Here is a 23147-nt window from a genome sequence, read left to right as displayed (position 1 = left end):
TGAATTTTTAATTTCCACGTGGATCCTTTAATGACATGTGGTGCCCAGTCATTGTCCACATAGACACCACGTCATCAGTTAACGGAAGATTTAACAATCAGACTAATGGATGTATGAGACTGTCTCAAAATTAACACTTTAGGTATGATTTTGGAACGAAAAAAAATTTTATGTACCAAATGTTGAAAACCACGAAACTTGAAGGTAGTAAACTGATATTTACCCTTATTTTTAACTTATGTGGGTGCCCCAGTAGAAGAAAAAATGTGAATGGATTTGTGTCATTTTCAAAAATTGATCATTCCTCTGCTAGTTAGGTTAATTAATATGCTGCTATTGCTGTATTTTTCTTACGTACTACATGATTATTCGGGTTTATGGTCATATATTTTAGCTTTCTCCAATAATAACGGAATATGTGCAGATGATTGTTCGTGTTTTTCATTTTGTTACACATGATAGTTTACTAATGAATTTAGTTTTTTTTTTAATTATTTGTGAAAAAAAAAGATTTCTTAATTTTGTGTGTTTGTACTGTGTTTGTCTTATAGGAATCCCACATCGGATGAGATCACAGAAATAGTTTCACATGAAGTTTATAAACGGAAATTTATCCCACATCGAAGAAAGACAACTTGATAGCTAGCATTCTTCGTTATTAAACGAGGTTTGTGAAGTCTACAATTATTTAATACAGTCCAACTCTGTGTGTGTAGCCTGACTTGAGTAATTAACCCGTGTATATTTTGTGAGTGTGTGTGTGTGAGATCTAAGCATTATCATACAAGGTGGGGTTTGGAAAATGAGGATGACGAGAGGAAATCGAAGGTGGGATGAAGGTTGACGGAAATGGGAATTTGGATTAACGAGACGGTTTTCTTTTTTTTGGTTACAATTGAAGGGCGAAGGCTGGTAGGAGTTGCCGTCGTCAAATTCCAGGAGCTGGAGTTTGTTATTTTGAAGCTCTTTATCATGCTTCCGACGGAGTCATATTACGTTCGCTGCAGTGCTCAGGGCCCTGTAGTGAATGCCGGTGTGAGCAGAGAAGACCCGTGCCGACTCGTACACTTTGTGGCATATCGGACATTCGTACCATCGGGTCTTGCTGTGTATCTGCCCATCAGCTCCCAGATGAGAGAGAATTTCCACATCAAGCGGCTGAAGCCCCTCCTGGACGGCGTCGTATCAGCAGGCACATAGGGACGTGGTGGAGGTTCTCAGTGAAAGCTGAGTAGTGGATCAGCCGAGTGGACTGGATGGCTTGCTGCTGCTGGTTGTTGTGGCGCCGTAGATGGGTTTGCCGGATCCATCGTTTTTCTTGACGGAAATGGAGTTGGGAACTGAGGATGAGGAGAAGAATTTCAAGGTCGGATAAACGTTGACAGGAATTGGAATTTTGGTGAAGCGCGACTGCTTTCCTTTTCTTTTCTCTTTTGTTCTGTGAGGAACTTAGAAAATATAGGGAAGTTGGCTAAAGGTTGGGGTACAAGAGAAATTTCAAGCGTATCCCGGACGACGGAAATTGGACCCACAAAATATGCCAAAAGAGGAAATGTCATTATGTTTCGATAATATCAAGTCTAAGCGTTTTGAATTCATATGGTAACAGAGCATCTGAAATAGATTCGTGGTCATTATTGTGCATATCCACAAAAAAAAAAAAAAAAAAAAAAAGCAAAAATTAAATGCATTTTTAAAAAAATTGATGGCCAAAAATAATGTATTTATGTTTTGATTTTATTTTTGAGTTAGGAGGGTGATCCAATAGAAGAAAAATTGTGAATATATTGTGTCATTTTCATAAAATGATCATTTTGTTGTAAATTTTTTTTTAAGTGTGATTATGTAAATTCTAAGGTAGATTTGATTCTAGTTATTCTTTCATATTATAACTTATATTCTTTGAAAGAAAATGATTTCTTCTCTCTTATTATTGTAAATAAAGGCATTGCTTAGAGGGAAATATACATTCATCTACACAACCCTACAAACATGTCTTTCTATATTTTCTCTTTGTGCCGCCGGCCCTCCCCTTCCCCTATCAGTTAAATATAGGCCACAACACATTCCTCTCCTAGGTAGATTAATTAATAGTGCCCATATTGATGTATTTTTCTTATGCACTTCAGATTTACGAACATATATTACGACTTTCTCTAATAATGGTGGAATATGTGTAGACAATTGTTCGTGTTTTTCATTTTGTTTCATATGATAGTTTACTAATAAATTCAGTTTTTGTTAATTATTTGTAAATAAAAAATAATAAAAAAATTTAAATTTAATGAGGTTGTACCATGTTGGTCCCACTAAAACCCCACATCAGATGAGATCACAAAAAGTTTCACATGAGGTTTATAAACAAGAATTTGTCCCATATCGAAGAAACTTGAGAGCTAGCATTCGTCGTTATTAAACGAGATTTGTAGACTCTACGGGGGCGTTTGTTGCGCCGGACTATCTCGGACTGGATTAGCTTCAAGGACTAAGCTGGACTGGCTTAGACTAGACTAAACTGGACTAACTTAGTGAAGCGTTTGGTGCAGTATTGGACTAAGAAGCTGGATAATAACAAATTCTAATATTATTTTATTTAATATATAAATTATTAATATTTTATTATGATCTTATCTTTTTCTACATCTTTTCCTACCATTTCCGTTCCACTCTTTTCCTCTTCTCTCATCGTCCCACCCTCTCCCTCTTTTTTTCCTCTTAGACCTCTCAATTCATGTCTCTTTCTCATTCCTGGTCAAACTCCTTATTGATTCCAGTCTTTATTTCTCTGTCCTCCCTCCCTCTCTAGCTATGCGTTGTTCGAACGGAACCTCACGGCTCCAATTTTCCCGACGAGTTGCAGGTTTCCCGATGTGTTTTTTGGCCAACCCTCATTAAATTGGATGAAGTTAGCACCGCCAAAAAATTCATCACCATCCCTGGACCGAGATCTTAGCTTTGCATGCTCCAATTTGTCATGGATTTGAAGAAGCCCAAACAGGCCGAGACTTCCAGGCCATTTTCCGGCCACATTTGACCACATTTTGGCCTCGATTCAAGTAAAATCGTAATCTTGTCACTCCCAGCTTCAATTTGGTATATTTTATATGAAAGTTGGTTGTGAAATGGATCTGAAAGAGAGTCGGGAAGTTAATGATTGATCTAGGTGACCGGCGATGACAAGGAGTCTGTCGAGAGTGGTCGTTGAGCATGACAAGGACGAGAAATAGAGGATAGTCTTAGCTAGTCCCATGGTTATTGGGGGGTCTCACTAAGACCTCTTAGTGAAGGGTTTTGTCCATGCTAGTCCCCTTTAGTCTCATTAATGTTAGTCCCAGCATGGAACAAACACAGTATTGGACTAATAGCTAGTCCAGTCCAGTCCAGTCCGAGTTAGTGAGGGCAAACAAACGCCCCCTACAATTATTAATTGAAACACTCTCAAACTATGTTGTGTTAGGATATATAGAGAAGTTGGGGTACAACAGTAATTTCAAGTTTGCCACAGAAGATGTAGATTGGACTCGCAAAAGATGCCAAAAGAGGAGATGTCATTATGTTTTCGATAAAATCTGGGCGTTTTGGATGCATAGGGTAAAGAGTAACTGAGAGAGACCCATAATCCTTATTGTGTGTCTCCCCAGAAAGGAGCAAAAATAAAAGGGCGTTTTAACGAAAAAGTCTACGGTATTTTCACTTTAATGAAAAATTATATTTTTAGACTAAAAAGTCAATTCTGGTACTATTTATTTTACCCTTTATTTTTTCATTTTCATTAAAATTCAAAATTTTCAAACATTTTCCATTAATTTTTCTAAAATAAAATGCGTTTCTAAAAGGACCAACGACCAAAAAACAATGTATTCATGGTTCGATTTTATCTTTAACGTATTGGGGTGCTCCAATAGAAGGAAAATTGTGCATATTTGTGTTATAATTTTCTAATCATTTCTCTGCTAGCTGGGTTAATTAATATTGCCCCTATTGATGTATTTTTCTATTGTATTACTTTCTTTAAAAAAAGTGGAATATGTTTAGATGATTGTTGGTGTTTATCATATTTCGCTAAGACTTTATTCTAAAAAATAGGATAATTAAGTACAAATATTTCATGACAATGCCATATATATTGAATGGAAGCCTAAATTTGTGCTTTTATTATAATTTTGATCAAATAAACTTAATTATTGTTAAAATCCTTCATTGGATAGGCATGCGTGAGTTGAAGTCTTTTGTTTTTTTTTTTTTTGGGACAAACGATAACGCTAGTGAGTTAAATTGTTAGTTATTAAGGGAAAGTGAAATCAAGGAGGATCGAACCTGCATTATAATGCATAGACATGATTTTTTTCCGCTACTGCAATGAAGCATCATCTGGTAATTGAAGTGTACTCATTTTAGTACTTGACTAGTTACAATGTTGATAGCTTCATATATGGCATATTCCACACTTTCCATTTAATTCAGGTCAAGTTTTGCAAGGGTGCCAATACTATTGGTCAACTATTCACACTAAAGGGTGAGGGAATAAATTGATATCGAATTTGTCATTAACGAGATTCGAATATAAGATCTTAAACTTATAAATAAAGATAAATATCACTAAACTGAGGAACGATGCGTTTTGTTACGACAATACATATTGTACCAACAAAAGATGCCACAAGAAAAGAGACCATTATATTTCAATAAGATCAAATTTGCTCTCATGATGAGTATCTCCAAAGGAGGAGCAAAAATTAAATTCATTTCTAAAAAGAAGTGATGGCAAATACAATGTATGTACGTTTTAATATTATTTGTGGCTTCTTTGTGTGCTCCAATGAAAATTGTGAAAATAGTTGGGCCATCTTCATAAGTCGACTATTTCTCTAAATCTAGCTTCTTTTGTGCTATTGTTACTCCTACAAATGTATGATTTCTAATGAGGTAGATGATAGTTCGTTTTACCTTCATACATACGACTTTTCTTATTAAAAAAAGTGAATAAGTAGATGATAGTTCGTGTTTACCACCATAATTTAAAAATTCCTATTACAAAAGCGGAATAATTAAGTACAAATATTTCAAGACAACTCTTTATGATGGTGGGAATTTAAATTGAAGCTTAAATTTTGTTGCTTCTAATATACATTGCTTTATTTCTTTAGCTAATAATCTGATTTATTTTCTGAAAATGTTGTTGCACTTAAGTAGTTACATGCTAACATTTTCATATTGTAGGTATGCTTAATCGAGCCCAATATATATATCATTCACCCGATGGAGCCAACTAATAACATAACAGTTTACAAAATGTGGTTTGAAAAGGTAATGACTTTTTACTTTGTCTAGAAAAGGAAATATTTTTCAATATTCACATAATATGAAGCAGAACACCACATGATATTATAAAATTAAAGTAACTTGAAAGAAAAAAAAACCTCCAATTATATATTAACATTTGGTATTCTACCTCGCGTTAAAAAACCACTCCTAGAAAGGGAAGGAGTTTCATGACACAATGTTTAAGTGGGAACGATCCATCGACTTGAGATTCCTAGGTGATTCATTGGTGGTACGACGTTTAAGGCCATGCATGGATCTACACATGTTTAGGACGTGATAACAGTCGTAAGAACGTATATGACCTCAAGTTTGACACGGATGACAGAGATTGGACCCACAAAAGATGCCTAAAGAGGAAATGTCATTATATTTCGATAAGATTAAATCTAAGCATTTTGAATGCATATAGTAAAAGAGTATCTAAAAAAGACTCATGGACATTAACGGCCAGAAACAATGTATTTATATTTCGATTTTATTTTTTACTTATGGGGGTGCTCCAATAGAAGAAAAATTGTGAATATATTTGTGTCATTTTCATAAATTGATCATTCCTTAGTAAACTAGATTTATTAATAGTGCCCCTATTGATGCATTTTTCTTGTTTATCATTTTGTTCAACGTGATGGTTTACTAAATTCAGTTTTTGTTAATTATTTGTAAAAATAAAAAATAAAAAAAATTCTTTCTTAATTTTATGTATTTGGATCATGTTGGTTCCCAAGAATCCCACATCGAATGAGATTACATAAAGTAATTTCATGTGAAGTTTACAAACGGGAATTTGTCTCACATCGAAGAAAGACAACTTGAGAGATATCGTTCTTCCTTATTAAATGAGATCTGTTTGTGTAGCCTGATCTGGGTAAACCTATGTATATTTTGTGTGTGTGATCTAAGCATCATCATACAAGGAGGAGTTTGTGTGTGAGATCTAAGCATCATCATACAAGGAGGAGTTTGAAAAGTGAGGATGAGAGGAAATTGAAAGTGGGATGAAGGTTGACGGAAATGGGAATTTGGGTGCAAGGGTAATTTTAAGTTTGCCTCAGAGGACGTGGACCGTATCTCCATAAGATGTCAAATTTGTCACAGAGGATGTGGACCGTAACCCCAGAAGATGTCAAAAAAGGAGATACGAGTAATGTCTTGATAAGATCAAAATTTGAGCATTTTGACTGGATAAAGTAAAAGAGTAATCGAAAGAGACTCGTGATTCTTATTGTCTGTATCCACGAAAAGAAGCAAAATAATGTATTTATGTTGCTATTTTAATTTTGACTTATTGAAGAAAAAGTGTTACAATATTTGTGTCCCTCTCTGATAAGTTCTCTATACTGCCTAGGTTAATATTGTCCTATGGATATATTTCTTAATGTAGTACATGAATATTCATGTTTATCGTCATATATTATGTATCGAACTCGTCATCTACGAGATCTTAACATAAGATCTCATATTTACAGGATTTAAATCGTGGTCCTTGTTGTGTATATTTATAATAAGGAGTGGGGGAACTGATTAATAGCTAAGTTGTTATTTACGAGATTTAAACTTAAAACCTTTAATTTATAAATGAAGAGAAATACCGTTAAACTACATTAATAAGTGAAACTAAATGCTTGAAGTTAACTTTTTATTTTTTATTTTTGGTTCTCCATACGTTAAAGTGTGTGTGAAATAATTAAATCAACTTGGCATCAAAGGGACCCCACTTTGTGGGAATACTTACTATAAAATGGAGCACATTTTAGAATTCATACGATTAATCTCACTTAATAAGATAAAGTTGTATTAAAAGGACGGTTTTCCTTTTTCGGTTACAATTGAAGGGCGAAGTCAGCGGGCTGCATGCATTGCATGGGATTTGTGCTGTGTAGTGAAACTACTCCATACACTCGTCAAACACTCCGGTCACTCAACATAGCGTGGGACCCGCAGGGGAGTCAGCAAGTTGGCTCTATTTTGTTGCGGGCGTTACGCACGCGATTCTCACGTGTACCCCTTGCATTAACGGTGAACAAAATCTGGTTACTCAAAAAGCCCAAACCGAAATAAGTTCCTTTTTTTTTTAGGCTGAAACCCAAATAAGTGAATAGAGGAAGAAAATGGCCAACTACATTTTGTTTAGATTATCTAGTTTTCTGTTAAATTGATGGTGTGGCATGTGTTGAATCTGTTTTTTGGCATGACGTAGAAGCCACACTTGCATCATCGAGAATCACCGAGATCAAACTACTTGATTTTTCGTGTAGGATAGAAAACATGATTGAGGAGAAACTGAATCCCCACAATGATTAGTCTTTGTTTGCCAAGCGTGACCTTCACGTCAATCCAGAAGTAGATGTTACACATACCAAGTCATCGAATTAATGAATGACAAAGTAGTCAAACGATCGGAACATATAGGATTTTTTGTTGTGCAACGATATAGGTAGTGTGAATTGTGGGCCGAGTCCCACAATGAATCAATTAATATTGAGTATTGAACTATGCCCCAATTAAAGTCAAATCTCAGACCTCCCACATACATACGAATGAAATACCACTAAACTACAATATTCGTCATCGAGGAAGAATATAAAGTTTTTTTTTTTTTTTTTGAAAAAAAAAAGAACCAGCTGGTGGCTTTGTCACTATAGTCTACCCTTTTGTGGCTGAGAATCCTCACAAATAGTTTAGTCTCCTATTAATTATCATCGTGCAGTTCACCAACGCTAGAAATCAAACTCATAACATCATACAATGTAAAAACAACCAAGGGTGTGATGTCAGAAGATGTAGCTAAGGGCTAACCCCATTTTGGTGGGCTTAAGATTAGACATAAGCCCAAAACAAAAAAGAACAGAAAAAAGAAAGTCAAAGCATTAGTCAAAACCTCGCAAGTGAACGTTAGGGTTTTTGGTGGTCGCTTTTTCTCAGAGAGTTGGAGCGAAGCGAAGTGGTTAAGGTAAATTCCTCAAATTCTATAAGGCCGCGTTTGGATTGGTATGTTTTCAACGCTCAGGTTCTCAATCGAAGGTTGAATTAACCTTCTCAGCTGCCATTTTTTTTTTCATTTACAGGAACACCTCCTTAGCCAATCTTTTCTCGCCATGGAAGAGCAACGCTCAGGTTCTCTCTCTCTCTCTAATTGTTTTCTATCTGGGTTTGTGCTTTGATAGATAATTGAGCTGAATTTTAGTTTTAATTTTTCAAATTTCATTGCTTTGATTGCAATCTCAGTGAAAACTTCGAAAAGTCGAAAAAACAAAGGTGAAAGCAAAATTGGGAAAAGCTCCAAGTCTCCGGGTCAGGCGAAAGAGCATAAGGACCAACTTGAAAGACTTCGCGAAAAGGTTAGAACTTTGATATTTGTGCAATTATATGGATTTTACACTGGTAAAGTTCGAATTTTATTCGTAGTTTGCAGCGGGTTGTTGGATTAGAAACTTTCAGCTGGTTGGATTTGATATATGCGATAATATCTACATTTTGTAATTCGCTGTCTTTTTTTTTCTTGGTTGTGGTTCCCAAACAACTGTGTTTCTGGATTTTGTGGTCGATTGGCTCGACGATGGATTGCTTCAGCCCGAATATAAAATGCTGAATGTGATCTTTAAATTTGATGATTTTGAAAAACTTGCATTTTCCGTCAACTATGTAAAGTGAGATGGTGTATAACTTATTGATTTTTCTGACTTTATATCCGTGTTTCATTCTGGTATCGGAGTTTAAGTAATGAAATTATTCATAATTCTTAACCTGCAGGACCCTGAGTTTTATGGTTTCTTGAAAGAGCATGACCAGGAACTTCTACAGTTTGATGATGAGGACATCGAAGTGAGTATGCAAAAGCTGTTAACTTTTCAATATTACTCAGCGAAGCTATGTATTAATATTAAAATTAAGTCTGTCCCTATTTAACACAGGAAGATTCAGATGCTGACTTGAAAGAATCTGAGACACAAGATGATGAGATAGAAGCAGATGAAGACGATGATGATGTTGCACAAAAGAAAAGGAAACAATCTAAAAAAGTTGTTACTAGTGAAATGGTTGATTCTTGGTGCAACGCTATTAAAGAACATGGGAAGTTGAGTGCTATTCATTCTCTAATGAAAGCTTTCCGCACTGCCTGCCACTATGGTGATGATAAGGAGGATGAGTCTTTGTTAGACTTTAGTGTTATGTCTAGCAGTGTCTTTAACAAAGTGATGATATTTGTACTTAAGGAAATGGATGGAATAATGCGGAAATTGTTGGAGCTCCCTGCTTTTGGTGGGAAGAAAGAGACCATATTAGATCTGATGAACACAAAACGATGGAAGAACTACAACCATTTAGTGAAGTCATATCTTGGAAATGCCTTGCACGTCTTGCGTCAAATGACTGACACTGAAATGATATCGTTTACTTTACGGCGTCTTCAATATTCATCCATATTTTTGACTGCTTTTCCAGTTCTCTTAAGGAAGTACATTAAGGTAAATGCAGAGATACACGTAATTATATATTCCGTTTAAAATTCCTTATTCTTTGCAGTTATTCTTTAATACTCTACTGCTTGTAGACTGGTTTTACCTTGGGTTGCTTGCACTGCAATCAATAAATTCTATATATTTCCCATTCCGAAATTAACTTCATTTATAGTGTGCCAATATAGAGCATGATGACTGTGTGTTGCAAGTTTGAAGGCCATAAATCCTATTTTTTAGATGAAGCCGTGGTGATTATATTCATAATAGATATCTGTTATTGGGTTTTACACTTTTACCTTGCATCTCTCTTTACAATGTTTTGTTCTCTTTTTTATGTTGGTTACTTGGGAACTAATAATTTGTATTACTTTTCACAGACTGCCTTGGACTTATGGGGTTTAGGGGGAGGTTCCCTCCCTCTTGTCTCCCTTCTATTTCTGAGAGATTTATGTGTTCGGCTTGGATCTGATTGCTTAGATGAATCCTTCAAGGGAATATACAAAGCCTATGTCTTGAACTGCCAGTTTATAACTGCAGCGAAATTACAACATGTTCAATTTCGTGCGAATTGTGTAATTGAACTTTACGGAGTAGACCTTCCCACTGCATATCAACAGGCCTTCGTTTTCATTCGACAGTTAGCAATGATTCTGCGAGAAGCACTTAGTTCAAAAACTAAGGTACTATTATCCTTGAAATATGAATGTTTACCTTTTGTTTAGTTATTGCATTGTCTCTTGTAGGCTAGCATGCATCTTTGTAAACTTAAGGATGATCACAAAAGCCAATGACACTAGCTACCCAACTGAGATAGATTAACCTAGATGAATTAGTTGTACTTGTGGCAAGAGCGGCTAGATAAACTGCCCGTAAAAGTTTTTTTATGTCATTGATTACATTGAAAAAATTGGATTTTTTTTGGTATCTTTGACTACAAATGTTAGCTTTTGCCTCCCTGTTGCAAATTCTAGTTTCTCAATTTCTTTTTTTAACTCTAGAAGTTGTATTTAGTTTAAAACGCGTCAGATGCCCAATATATCTGGCATTTCACTTATGTTGTTTTTGCTTTTTGCAGGAAGCATTCCGAAAGGTTTATGAGTGGAAGTTCATGAACTGTCTTGAGCTCTGGACTGGAGCCGTCTCTGCCTATGGCTCAGAACCTGAGTTTAGGCCTGTTGCCTATCCCCTGGCCCAAGTAATTTATGGGGTAGCTCGTCTAGTTCCAACTGCTAGATATTTTCCCCTTAGGTTGAGGTGTATTAGAATGCTTAATCGCATTGCTGCTTCAACTGGTACTTTCACTCCCGTTTCTATGCTGCTTTTGGACATGCTTGAGATGAAAGAGTTGAACAGACCCACCACTGGTGGTGTTGGCAAAGCTATTGATTTGCGCACAGTACTGAAGGTATGTTTTAGTTGGGACATTCTTCTCTGCTTCAAATTCAACACTACATTGTTATTGTTTGTAGGAGTTTGAGGATAATTTTTCTTTCAGGTTAGCAAGCCAACTCTGAAGACCAGAGCATTTCAGGAGGCGTGTGTGTTATCTGTTGTAGATGAGCTTGCTGAACATTTAGCTCAGTGGAGCTATTCTGTTGCTTTCCCAGAGTTGTCTTTTATTCCAGCTGTACGGTTGCGTACCTTCTGCAAATCCACCAAGGTTGAGAGGTTTCGGAAAGCAATGAGGGAGCTCATTCGTCAGGTATGTGGTTAGAGTGGCGAGTCTAGTGACCATATGTGCTCTGCTCCCATGCCCGAGCTTGAGATGTGTGGACTATTGATTGATTGAAAGAAGTTTTTAATTTTATTGTCTAGTGTTTTAATAATTACATCTAAATGTGGGAAAGCCCTGTTGTACATAGCTAATGTTTCAGCTCTTCTATGTCCCAGGTCGAGGCTAATTGTCAGTTTACAAATGAAAGGCGTATGTCAATTTCTTTTCTGCCAAATGATCCTGCAGCTGCGTCTTTCCTTGAGGTCTGCACTTCCATAATTTATCTTTATTCTTATGTGATTTTGCCATCAATGTATTGTATGTCTGTGTACTTTACCATATTGCCACTAGCCAATAACCATAAGAGTTTATTTCTTGGACGGTGAAAGCTACTAAACCAAATCTGGAAAGATGTTTCCTGACTGAACTACCAAACTTTTCTTTAATCTGAATAAAGGTCTATTGTGATGTATTTCATTGACAAGCCTGCACAAATGATATTTGTGATGTAATTCGTTGGTTACGTGAGATATCTCGAATGCTTTTCCTACAATTTGTTTCATTTTGATATCATCTGGAGAACCTGAATTCCTTGTTATTGTCATAGGAGGAGAAAAAGTCAGGGGCTAGCCCTCTGTCGAAGTACGTTGCAACTCTACGTGAAGTAGCAAAACAAAGAAATGCTTCGTTATCGGAAACCAGGTCTGTATCGTGTTGTCTATTGAGTTCATATTCACACATCTTGTTTAGTGTTCCATTTTCTAACATGCAAAAGGATTCCAGTGTTCTTGTGGGCGAGCATTCATCTGTCTTTGGAAGTAAAGGACGAGAAAGTGATGAAGAAGATGACACCAGGGACGAGGAAGGCACTGCTGTCTTTAGTTCATCCTGGTTACCAGGAAAGGGTTCCAAGTATGGTCACTCTCTCTCTCTCTCTCTCTCTCTAGTTTTCTTTGCAATTTTGTTTTTGGTATTTGTGTTGAAACATTATTGGTTTTGCAGAGCTGAGCCACCCAAAGATGTGAAAAAGAAGAAAAGGAAGCGAAGGACCGAGCGCCAGGACCAAGTAGCCATGGATGAAGATATTGTTCAGGAGTTGGTACTCAGTTCTGATGAAGAAGATGGGTCTTTAAGCGACACCTTTTCTGCTGAAGAAGATGAAGAGGAGAAACAAGCTCCTTCAAAGCTGGAAAGCAAGAAGCCGAAACGCTCAACAAATAAATCAAAGAATTCTTCAAAACCTCAAGCAAAAAGGTCAAAGAAGAGCAAGGCGGCTAACTGAAGAGACACAAGTATCTCGTGCGTGCCCGTCCGACAGTCTCCATTGTTTTGTCGATCTTTTTTCTTTTCCTAATGGTGTGTTGAAGAGCTTGTGGAAACCAGCTTTCTTGAAAGTTATGCATGAAATTCATTTTTGATCAATGTCAAGATATTATTTTGTGTTTTTTCTTCCCTCTTATATAAGTAGAATTGCAAGAAATATTTGTTAGACAAATCTCAACATTTTATGGAGGGATCGAATTTCAACTTAGACTTTAACCTAAGCTACTACTACTACCAGGCGTGTTTCCTAAATGGAAAGATTAATTTGTTCAAGTTAGATGTGGATGTCACAATTAGTTCTGTTTATGGATGAATAACTCAAAGGAATTGACAGGAACCTGCACAAGCGGTGGAGCATGTGGTTTAATTCGACGCAAAGTGAAGAACCTTACCAAGGCTTGACATGCCCCGAATCCTTTTGAGAGTTTCCAACCTCATACGGCTCAACGGTCAAATTCTCTTGGTGTCCTATTTTTTAATTACCCTATCTAATTGAATGAGATTTCTTAGAGATATATGCCTTTTTTGTTTTCTCAAGTTTTGTCTTTTAACTCTTTGAACTGTAACACCAGTTGAATTAAGAACTTAAATTGACCCCCCTAAGTTAGACATGGATGGAATCTAAAAACAAGGGGTGAATTGACGCCCCTAAGCTAGTTTTCAAAAGTTTTAAGTCCTTAAATTGACTAAAAAACTAGTTTAGAGCATCAATTTCACCTAAACTAGTTTAGAGCATCAATTTCACCTGGTGTTATAGGTCATGGGGTCCAAAGACAATATTCCCTTAATGAGAAATGCATGCTAACTGTATTTTGAGTGTGAGTTCTAATAACGCCACCCAATTATTATTGTTTTGGTGAAGTCTAGAGCCAAGGCAACCGCAAAGTAGATATCTAGTTCGAATAATTGATACTAGTAATTGCACACATGGCTATATATGTGCTTCTTAAAAATTTAAAGTAAAATATTGGTCGAACTACAATAACATACCTTATGTTTTAAATAATATAATGACATACCTCAACTGATAAATTCGTTGCAATGTCTCGATTTCCGATGAATTTTCTATCAATTTGGCTGTTAACTGTTGATGTAGTAGGCAACTGGCTCACCCACTCACTCAATTGAATTGATAAATTAATAAAACATTAAAAAATCAATAATTTATTAAAAAATTAAGAATTTTTTTTTTTGTAACAACAAAACTAAAGTAATAAAGAGGGTCCCACCACTAAGCTTAGTCATTCCTCCCCATCGAGGCCAGGCGCCACCCTCACCTTCATAACTCTGGCGAAGTCATCTTCTTCTCCGGCCACTGGATTTTCCCCGCTGGCGATTATTTCTGAAATTTCTCCTCTCTCTGGGCTTGTCTAATTATGAAATTTGAAGGTTATGGAGGAGAGAGAAGGAGGTGCTAGGCGAGTTGACTAGGCATGGAGGAGAGAGGTGCTGGGTCGGGTCTGCAGTGGTAATGGGCATGTGGGGACTGAAGATATTGAAGGTTTTGAGCTTCATGATTTGCATGGGTTGCTGCAGGAATTCGGTCTCGATCTGCAGGTGGGGATCTGTAACTATCGCTGCTGCGGAGAGGTGGGGTGTCGCAGGTCAGGACACGAGTTGCAAGCCGGTCGTGAAGAGGACCAACGTTCATCAAAATTCAGGCCTTGCTGAAGCCCAGGACTTCGTGGTGGCTGCTGTTGCAGATCTGCAAATATCGAAGAAGACGACATTTTTGGAGGGGAAGAGCGAAGAGAGAGACATCGTGAGTGGCTAGTTTCGTGGTTGAGTGGCAAGCGTTGATTTTAAGCTCTGGTGGCGGGAAGGATCATACGGCAAAGATTTTGAATCCATGGTTGCATAGGACGTGACTCCTTTTTATTTTATTTTCAAGCTCTGAGGTTGCTGCGAGTTGCAGCTGTGGGTGAGTGTGATCAATTTTTGTAGTTCAAGGTGTGGGTTGCTGAGTTAACCCCCAATCAGGTGGCCGGAGAAGAAGAGGACTTCGCCAGAGTTGTGAAGGTGAGGGTGGTGTCTGGTGGCGTGGGAGAAGGAATTGCACGGTGGTGACGGGAAGGAATTGCTAAGCTTAGTGGTGGGACCTTTTTTATTATTTTAATTTTGTTGTTACTAAAAATTTAATTTTTTAATAAATTATTAATTCTTTAATATTTTATTAATTTATCAATCTAGTTGGATGAATGTGTGGGCCAACTGCTTGCCACGTTAGAAATTAACAGCCAAATTGATAGAATATTTAACGGAAGTCTGACATAGCAACGAATTCATAAGTTGAGATATGACATTGTAATGTTTAAAACATGTGGTATGAGATTGTAGTTCGACCAATATTTGAGGTAATTTTGTATAATTTACCCTAACATATTTTCAAAAAGAGGAATCATAAAAGGGTCGATAAATCTTTTAGGTGATGACCTTTAAACAATTTTTTGTTGCTGAATAGGCCAATCATATCTTTAGCTAATCTTGTAACTAAAAGTTTATTTTATTTGAAAGAAAAACATGAAAGAAAATAACGAGGCAACTGATATGGATACATGCTTATAAGGCTTTTGAAAAAATATATATATATATATATTTTGCGTGTAATTTACTATATCACCCATAACTTTTTGGTTATTTTTCTTTAATTTGGTTGGCAAGATTAATTTGGTATTTTCACTTCTTTGTGGTTGACATAGAGAATTTTCTTAATAAATCGTTTAGATTAGGAAAGTACCACATGTGATGCATGTGGTACGAGTTAAAAAAATAAATATATTGCTTGTAAAAACTGTAAATTAAGGATGTGGGAGCGTACTTACTAGTGAGTATTTTATATAGCCACATTTTAGTTTGGTTTAATGATATTTTAACAAATGTTATGTAATTTTTTTTTAACTTTAAAAAACAAAGTACACGTGACATCTTTTGATTGAGCCAAATAAAAAAACAAGTATATGTATGAGATATCACCGGTGAGTACCTAATTATTATCTGTGAAAAAATAGATAGTGATTGTATTACATTTCAAATTCTATTATACTATTGAACTTATTAAATTCAAAAGAAGCAAAATAGTAACTTTACACTGTTTATAGCTTTGCCCAGTCCTTTGTCTTAGTGTATATATTGTTGTATTAATTTATGTCATTTGATCTTCTCAATTCATTTGATTTGATGTTTAAAAATAAAGAAGGGTGTGTAAGAAGTAAAAAAATATGTATAAATACCACACCCTTAAAAAAACGAATACTATGACATTGGATAGCTTAATTTCACCAAATGTTATAGTAATTATTAAAGCAAAAAAGAAAAAAAAAAGACTGTTATAGTAATAAGTAATTATAGAAAATATTAATTATTCTTTTAAAAAATAAATGAAATTTATTAATTGGATAACCATCTTTAAGCAAATTTGGAAATGCTGTATTGTCTCTAAGACTACATCTAAGCGATTAAATATTCTTCCAAAATAAGACAGAGGCAGTAAATTAGTTACTTTTTTAGTTCAGTTTTTTTTTTTTTTTTTCTAATAGCTTTTCTATTTATAAATGCACTAATGAGTTTTGAGTTCTACAAGTGGCAATATTAATTTCCTCTTAAAATTCGACAATTTAACAAATAAACCACCAAATTAATAGGTATAAAATGTTGTTTATATATATATGCGTGCGTGCGTGCGTGCGTGCGTAGTTGTAGTTGAGAGCTGACTTCTTTTAACTTATCAATTGGCTTCTTTAATTTTTAATTTAAAATAGGGTCAACGTATTTCAGGAAAAATAGGTGATTTTTGCATGCAAAATTTATACGTGTCTCAGTGTCTCACAATGAATCCTTCATATATATATATGTATGTATGTATGCGTACAATTTAGTTTATATATTTGTGTGTAAATATAAATAAAACATATCGAGAAATTGTCCATCTACATTGTATTACCTCTTGATTAAAAGTGAAACCTATTTATATTGGTGGGTCCTACCACTTAAAATTTGACAATTTTACAACGCACTCTACCTAAGATTATTCTACCGCTCTATCGCATGTTACACGGGATTATTTACCATATAGGGATGAAGGCAATTACTTAATAGGGTAGGTATGAACCTCCAGATATATAAGAACAGTCTACATACGATGAAGGTACAATGTACGGGCACATTGTCCCGCTCTTTTTCCATATATGAAATGAACAATCACACCAACTCTCACACAATACAGTCTAGAAGGGATTAAGCCATTTGGTTTATTACACTTCACATAAAAAAGGGTCCAAAATTCCAAATTACGGTGATATATGTAGGGTACTATGCTAGCTTAATCTATGGTAAATATGCAACCCCCCAAAAAAAAAAAAAATAGTAGAATTATATGTGTGAAGCTTACTAGATTTTAAATAATAAATTTCCAATAATATTTTTGTTGGACTTCCCATAAAAGTTATCCTATTCCCTTTTAGTGTTCTATAGTCATTCCAACATATATATGTGTGTGTGTGTGTATCTTTCAATCATCATTTGTTACTACCTGAGCAGTGCCCTAGCTACCCTTTGTAAGTTCCTCTCCTTTCTTCCATCCCCGAAACTTTGATCTTTCATCTCTCCTTGGGTGTGCAAATGTCTTTCTTCATGTGTATGTCGGCTATCTAGCTAGCTACCCATATATGACTGATGATCTTGAGAGTCGAAGAGAGGAGATCAATTTACCCATGATCATATCCCTCTCTCTCTCTCTCTCTCTCTCTCTCTCTCTCTCTCTATTTTGTATGAAAAGATCTATATTAATATCAGATCTATGTGTATGTGTTTCATACATAAATAAAGATCGAAAAGGAAAAGGGGAGATCTATTTATTTATTTTTATCTTGATCATGATAATCTCCTTTGGAAAAGCTTGTGTTTTTGGCGTGTTTTTCTTAATTTTTTTTATTTGTGAAAATGTTATATATATATATATATATATATATTTTTTTTTGTTTTATTTGTTAGTTTTGGTTTATTTTTGTCAAATAGGGACGAATTTCACGTCTGTATTCTATACGGCATGTCCTAAGTTCGATTCCTGGCACTGGTAAATCACATGATGGTGGCAGGGGAGATTGAAATGCTCTGTGAGTCTTCCCGACCACCGGAAGAGTGGATTGCCGTGACAAAACTACCTGTTGGTCCCCTTTTATTTTTTATTTTTTAACTTTTATTTATGTATATGTTGGTTTTTCATGATCCACGGGTTGAATCGTTGATCAAGGCAATCAACGATTTGTGTTGGTTTGCTAAGATTTCGCTTCAATGGTTTGAACCGTCCAATTTTCTGCGTTTTCATTCATAGAACATTCTTGATTTTTTTTTTTACTGAAAAATCATATATTGAGATTTTTAATTGTAATGAATTAAATAGACAAAACCAGTTTTCCGAAAAACACTAAAACGACTACCATTTATTCAAATGGTTAATGTTTTTCTACTTCAAGTTTTTAAATTTATTATTTTTTCTCGCAGTTGATATTTTAGAGAAGCCCTAAACAATCCGGATCGTTAAGCTACAGTATCTAGTGAGCCCTACAAAGATGTCCGTCAAATAAACTTTTAATCTTGTATGTATGTGTTTATAATTTGGGACAAGATCGGATCAACATATATGGTTGGTTTCCCTCATGATGTTTGAGAGATCTTAGATCATCGTTTTGATCTTTGATCCCTCTCACACACAACCACTCTCTCACAAACTCTGCAGTCTCAGTGATGTTTTTCCCTTCTTAACTACGTATGAAAATTGTTGTTTATTTGTTGTTTGTCAACCTTCCAGATGATTCTGTGTTATCCTGCCTTCATGTTCTTCATTTAAAAATTTCATGCATGAATCTCTCTCTCTCTCTCTGTACTGTTACATATGTGATCCACTTTGATATCTGATATGTAGAATTTCCAGAAGAAGAAAAATGGATTTCGGAGGTGTTCACCGATCTCAACTGATGAACTTTGCTCCACAAAATCAATTCAATATGGAAGGCACGGGTTCTGGCTTGGACCTAACCCTGCGACTGGGATTATCGTCCAACAACCATGGTGGAGATCATTTTCGCCCATACCTCAATGAAGCACTGCCTCGGGTATTTCTCTACCCTTTTATTCTAGCAATAGCTATAGAGTAAATCACCTTTCATTGTTTCCTATATACCTATATATATATATATATACATATATATATATATATTATTCAGTTATTTTACGTAGAAATGGTTGTTAATTGTCAAAGTTGATATCGATATTTGTAAGGTGCAATCTCTTATTTGATAATCATTTTGCTTTTAATTTTCCGCTCCCGTTGTTTTTGTTTAAGATATGATTGAGGGGTGCTAGCCATTCATCATTTAATTGATGAAAGTATCAAATGAGTGCTTCAAAGTTTTTATTTGAGAGCTATTCGCTCGCACTCTCTCATAAAGTATAATAGTAGAGTACACTCTCTCGCATTAGAGTGTAGTAGTAGGTAGCACTCTCTTATGAACCTTAATAATAACACTATTTATGCTATTAAATATGGAGATGGATTTGCGATACTATTTTTTTAACACAATTTTGGATATAAGTTTTTGTAGGATTCATTTTGTAATGTACTTTAACTATTTGATCACCGTCTATCTTTTAAAACATCATTCTAGATCATCCTATGATCATCCTTGCAAAAAATTAAACAAATTCAAAATCATTAAGACATCCATTTATAGAGAAGGAAATTAACGAATACGGATCTACAAAGAAAAACTAAATTTAATCCAATGGTCATATATATGGTTTCAGATTTAAGTGATTTTTTGTAGATATAATTTGTTAGAGAAGACCTAAAATATAAACAGTTCAGATTGTTGAAATACATTACGAAATGGACCTTATAAACCTTGTGTCAAAAGTTGTGGAAAAAAAAAAAATTGTGCCACGGATCCGTCTAAATTAAATATTTGTTATTCTCACTTGAAATGTCAGATAAGAACATCCGTCAAAAGAAATACTGTTCTATTAGAGTAATGTGCTATTTCCATATGATGCCCCCATTTACGTGTTTCCATTGTATAAATTTTTAGGAAAACTAATAAAAAGGGTTTGAAAACTTTGAGTTTTAATGATAATAACAAAATAAAAGGTAAATTGAATAGTACCATGATTGACTTTTTAGTGTAAAAATTGGTTTTTGAATTGACTTTTTAGAGTAAAAATGTGATTTTTTGTTAAAATGAACAGTATTTTGGACTTTTCGTTAAAGCTCTCTACTATTCTTTAATAAAGATAGTCAGTCACCCGCAAAATCCAATATTTCTAAAGTACCCCTATATATCCTCCCAAAAGCCAACGTGATTATCCGCGCTTAAGGGAATTAAACCATCACGGCTTATTACTTAATTTTTCTTTGATTATTCAATTCATTGACTAAAAGAAAAGATAGAAATTTAGAAGGTGAACGCAATTTCATCTTAAAGGGGCTTGCAATATCACTGTTCTTAGTTTATATATACGTATGTGTGCATATATATAATTGTAACAGTGTGATAAATACCACCAAAATTTTCGACTGTCCCCTCTTTTTCTTTCTGTTATTTCGAGTGCTCATATATTTACGTGGGTTCAAGCATGTATGCATGGTCAATTAATACTAACGTTGCTCCATCTTATTTGTTGTTTGACAGGCCAGTAACCAGATCAGGTTTAACTATACCAACCCTGCTGTCGGTACTACTTCGAAGGCATACAATGTCCCAAAGCCACCAAAACCCGATGACTACTGCGACATCGACATAACGAACAAAACATCGAGAACCGGCGGCTCCCGCAAAAGGAACCTGACAAAGGTCCGCACTGTCAAGCCGGATGAAAACCTAATATGCACTAATTTTAACTGCCGCGTGACCAAATCGCCAATGTGGCGCAAAGGTCCTCTGGGCCCTAAAGTATGTTCACACCACTCTATCAAGTTTTGTTTTTGTTTTTTTATTTTTTTAAATTAGTAGACTAGCGCAAAGGTTCTTTAGGCCCTAAGAAATATGACTCATCAACGTATGTGAGTCTTATCTCTATTAGAAAGATAATACAAATGGTTATACAATTAGATTATAAAAGTAGCATTTTTGAATCATTAATCTATTTCATAATTCAACTCTTAAATACCATATAATACGCATATCATTATCGGCATGTCGACTAAGAGAAACAACTCTATATGATGAAAAGACACCACAGATTTAATATAACAATTAGGCATTGGGTTGTGTCTTTTGGATCTAAAGATGACAAATTAATCCATTGAGTTGTTAATTAATGGTACTCATTATGACCTATTTAATTTGATTTCACCTTACATCATCATCACCATTACCATTCTCACTTCTATATTATGGTGATGTCAAACTAAACGGGTCTTAACGGGTACCCATTAACATTTCACTAGGTTAATTTGCCACCTCTAAATTTGCACACAGTAAATGGTTGTCTGTTTCCTTTGTTGGCGTTGCTCTATTGATCATAGAGCACCATTTAGCACTTCGTGCCCGATAGGTTTATGAAAAGAAAATTTAACTTTATATTTTTTATATGCGTACATGCATGCATGCATAACGTTTCTTCATGGGTAACTTAACTGATATAAAAGCGTTTATAATTAAGTGGAAATTTTTTATTGCAGTCGCTCTGCAACCGCTGCGGAATCCGTTACCGGAAAATGAAGATGAAAGAGGAGATGGAAAAGAAGGAAAGAGAGCAGCTGAGATGAAAGCCTTAAGAATTTGGGTTTGGGGTTAAAAATAATGGATGAGCTTAAGACAGTTTAAGCTTTAATAATTTGGGTTTAATAATATGGGATGAGATTAGTAAATTTACCCATGGATAATGGATTTTCCCTTTTCGAGTTAAGGTTAATTATTTTGGATTTTTGGTTTTGTTTCTCCTATATCTGATACTAATTTGCTGATTAGTTACATAATTTATTTTGATTTTTGGTTTTGTTCGCTGCCACTGTGTTTGGTTTGATGACGACGACCTTCTGGTCCATGATGACCTCTTCGGCAGAATCCTTCAGCCCGAAGCTGTCGGCGTCGTCAACTTCCTCCGCGGTGAAGAACTCGAAAGTTTTGGTCTTGAAAGCCAGAGAAAATTTGTGAAATCCTTCGGAGATTTGTGGAGGTTTCGAAGTGACGTCGTCCATTTCTAGACATTGGCCGATTAACATCGTTTTTATAGGCAAACTCTGCAGTTGGAAGAACTTATTCCCTGATCTTTCCTTTTTTTTTTTTTTTACCCATTTCTTGGGTAGAGTCTCCCAACTATATTTGAAAATGAATTGGTTATCCATAATGATTATGATTTTATGGTTCAGTGCTTGGACATGGTGGTTGGGCGAGAGCTGAAAATCTCAGAAGCCAAAGCGAGAAGGGGAATCCGTGAGAGTGCAAAGGACTTAACGAAGAGAGTTACGGTTAGTAATTGCGTGGACAAGTGTTTCGGAAGGTCACTGAAAGGCCATAACTCTTTTTTAGTGCAGATGATTTGATCTCATCGATTTGAACTTTCGACCGATAAGCTAGGAATTTCTAATTAAATAGAAGTGACATAAGCTGAATCAATTGACTAAAAGAAGAAAAAGAAAAAGGGCCGAGTCACCTGTTGAGTGCATTCGTCTTTCTAAAAAAGAGATTTGAACTTGGCTACAAGGAAGAAGAAACACTGCCGTCTTGATCAACTAACTTATCCCATATTTGCATATTTGCAATCTTCTTTTATCTACTCTAAATACTAGTAATTCTTCTCCAAGAGCAATACTATTAATGCGATCCACTTTAGGGATTTGTTATTAACGAAAGGAAGTCATCACGCACTCAATCCACCCTTAATATTTTTGCTACAAGAGTGCACAACGAATTTTTTAGAGTGCCAATACAGCTCCTTGTACCAATACAGCTCCCTTGTGTTATTTCATTTTCTTTTCTTTCTTTGTTTTATATTTATTTGTGCAACAATAGTAGGGATTAGCGATTTTAGTTAATCCGCACAATGAGTCATAAATTAGTATTGAAATCATGTTTTAAAGAAGAAAACCCTAAAACCTCCTAATTTCTAGTTGACATACACCACCAAACAACTTTTATTGGGCCTAAAAGATTTAGTTGACAAGTACAGGGTCTTTTGCCCCAATCTTATCATCTTTTCTAGATTCAACAAAGAAAAATATTACAGTTCGAAAGGTGTAGGAAAATATTTTCTTGTGAATTCGGCGAGTCATTTTTGCAGGAGTAACAATATTCTTAAAAAAAATTTGAAATAATAACCCCAAACAGATG

General features: G+C 35.3%; 1 protein-coding gene across 1 annotated transcript; it reads left to right on the top strand.

Moving 5' to 3' along the window:
• The first annotated feature begins 8177 nt into the window (after nucleotides 1-8177).
• Nucleotides 8178-12946, top strand: LOC137742354 (nucleolar complex-associated protein 2). Its single transcript, XM_068482204.1, has 12 exons — nucleotides 8178-8275; nucleotides 8391-8439; nucleotides 8551-8663; nucleotides 9076-9147; nucleotides 9237-9791; nucleotides 10163-10465; nucleotides 10861-11190; nucleotides 11281-11487; nucleotides 11676-11762; nucleotides 12107-12201; nucleotides 12283-12411; nucleotides 12502-12946. Exons 2-12 carry the CDS (start codon nucleotides 8421-8423, stop codon nucleotides 12779-12781), a joined length of 2190 nt encoding a protein of 729 aa, XP_068338305.1. The 5' UTR covers nucleotides 8178-8275; nucleotides 8391-8420; the 3' UTR covers nucleotides 12782-12946.
• The last annotated feature ends 10201 nt before the right edge of the window (nucleotides 12947-23147 follow it).

Source organism: Pyrus communis, chromosome 8 (genome assembly GCF_963583255.1).
Source record: "Pyrus communis chromosome 8, drPyrComm1.1, whole genome shotgun sequence".
In the NCBI taxonomy this organism is placed as follows: Eukaryota; Viridiplantae; Streptophyta; class Magnoliopsida; order Rosales; family Rosaceae; genus Pyrus; species Pyrus communis.
Note: the sequence above shows the minus strand (reverse complement) of the source record. Positions and strands in the feature narration are given on the sequence as shown.

Coding starts and splice junctions, on each gene's coding strand:
- LOC137742354 (XM_068482204.1), top strand. Junction 9,148..9,236: donor TTGATGATGAGGACATCGAA/GTGAGTATGCAA, acceptor TATTTAACACAG/GAAGATTCAGATGCTGACTT. Junction 11,763..12,106: donor CAGCTGCGTCTTTCCTTGAG/GTCTGCACTTCC, acceptor TTATTGTCATAG/GAGGAGAAAAAGTCAGGGGC.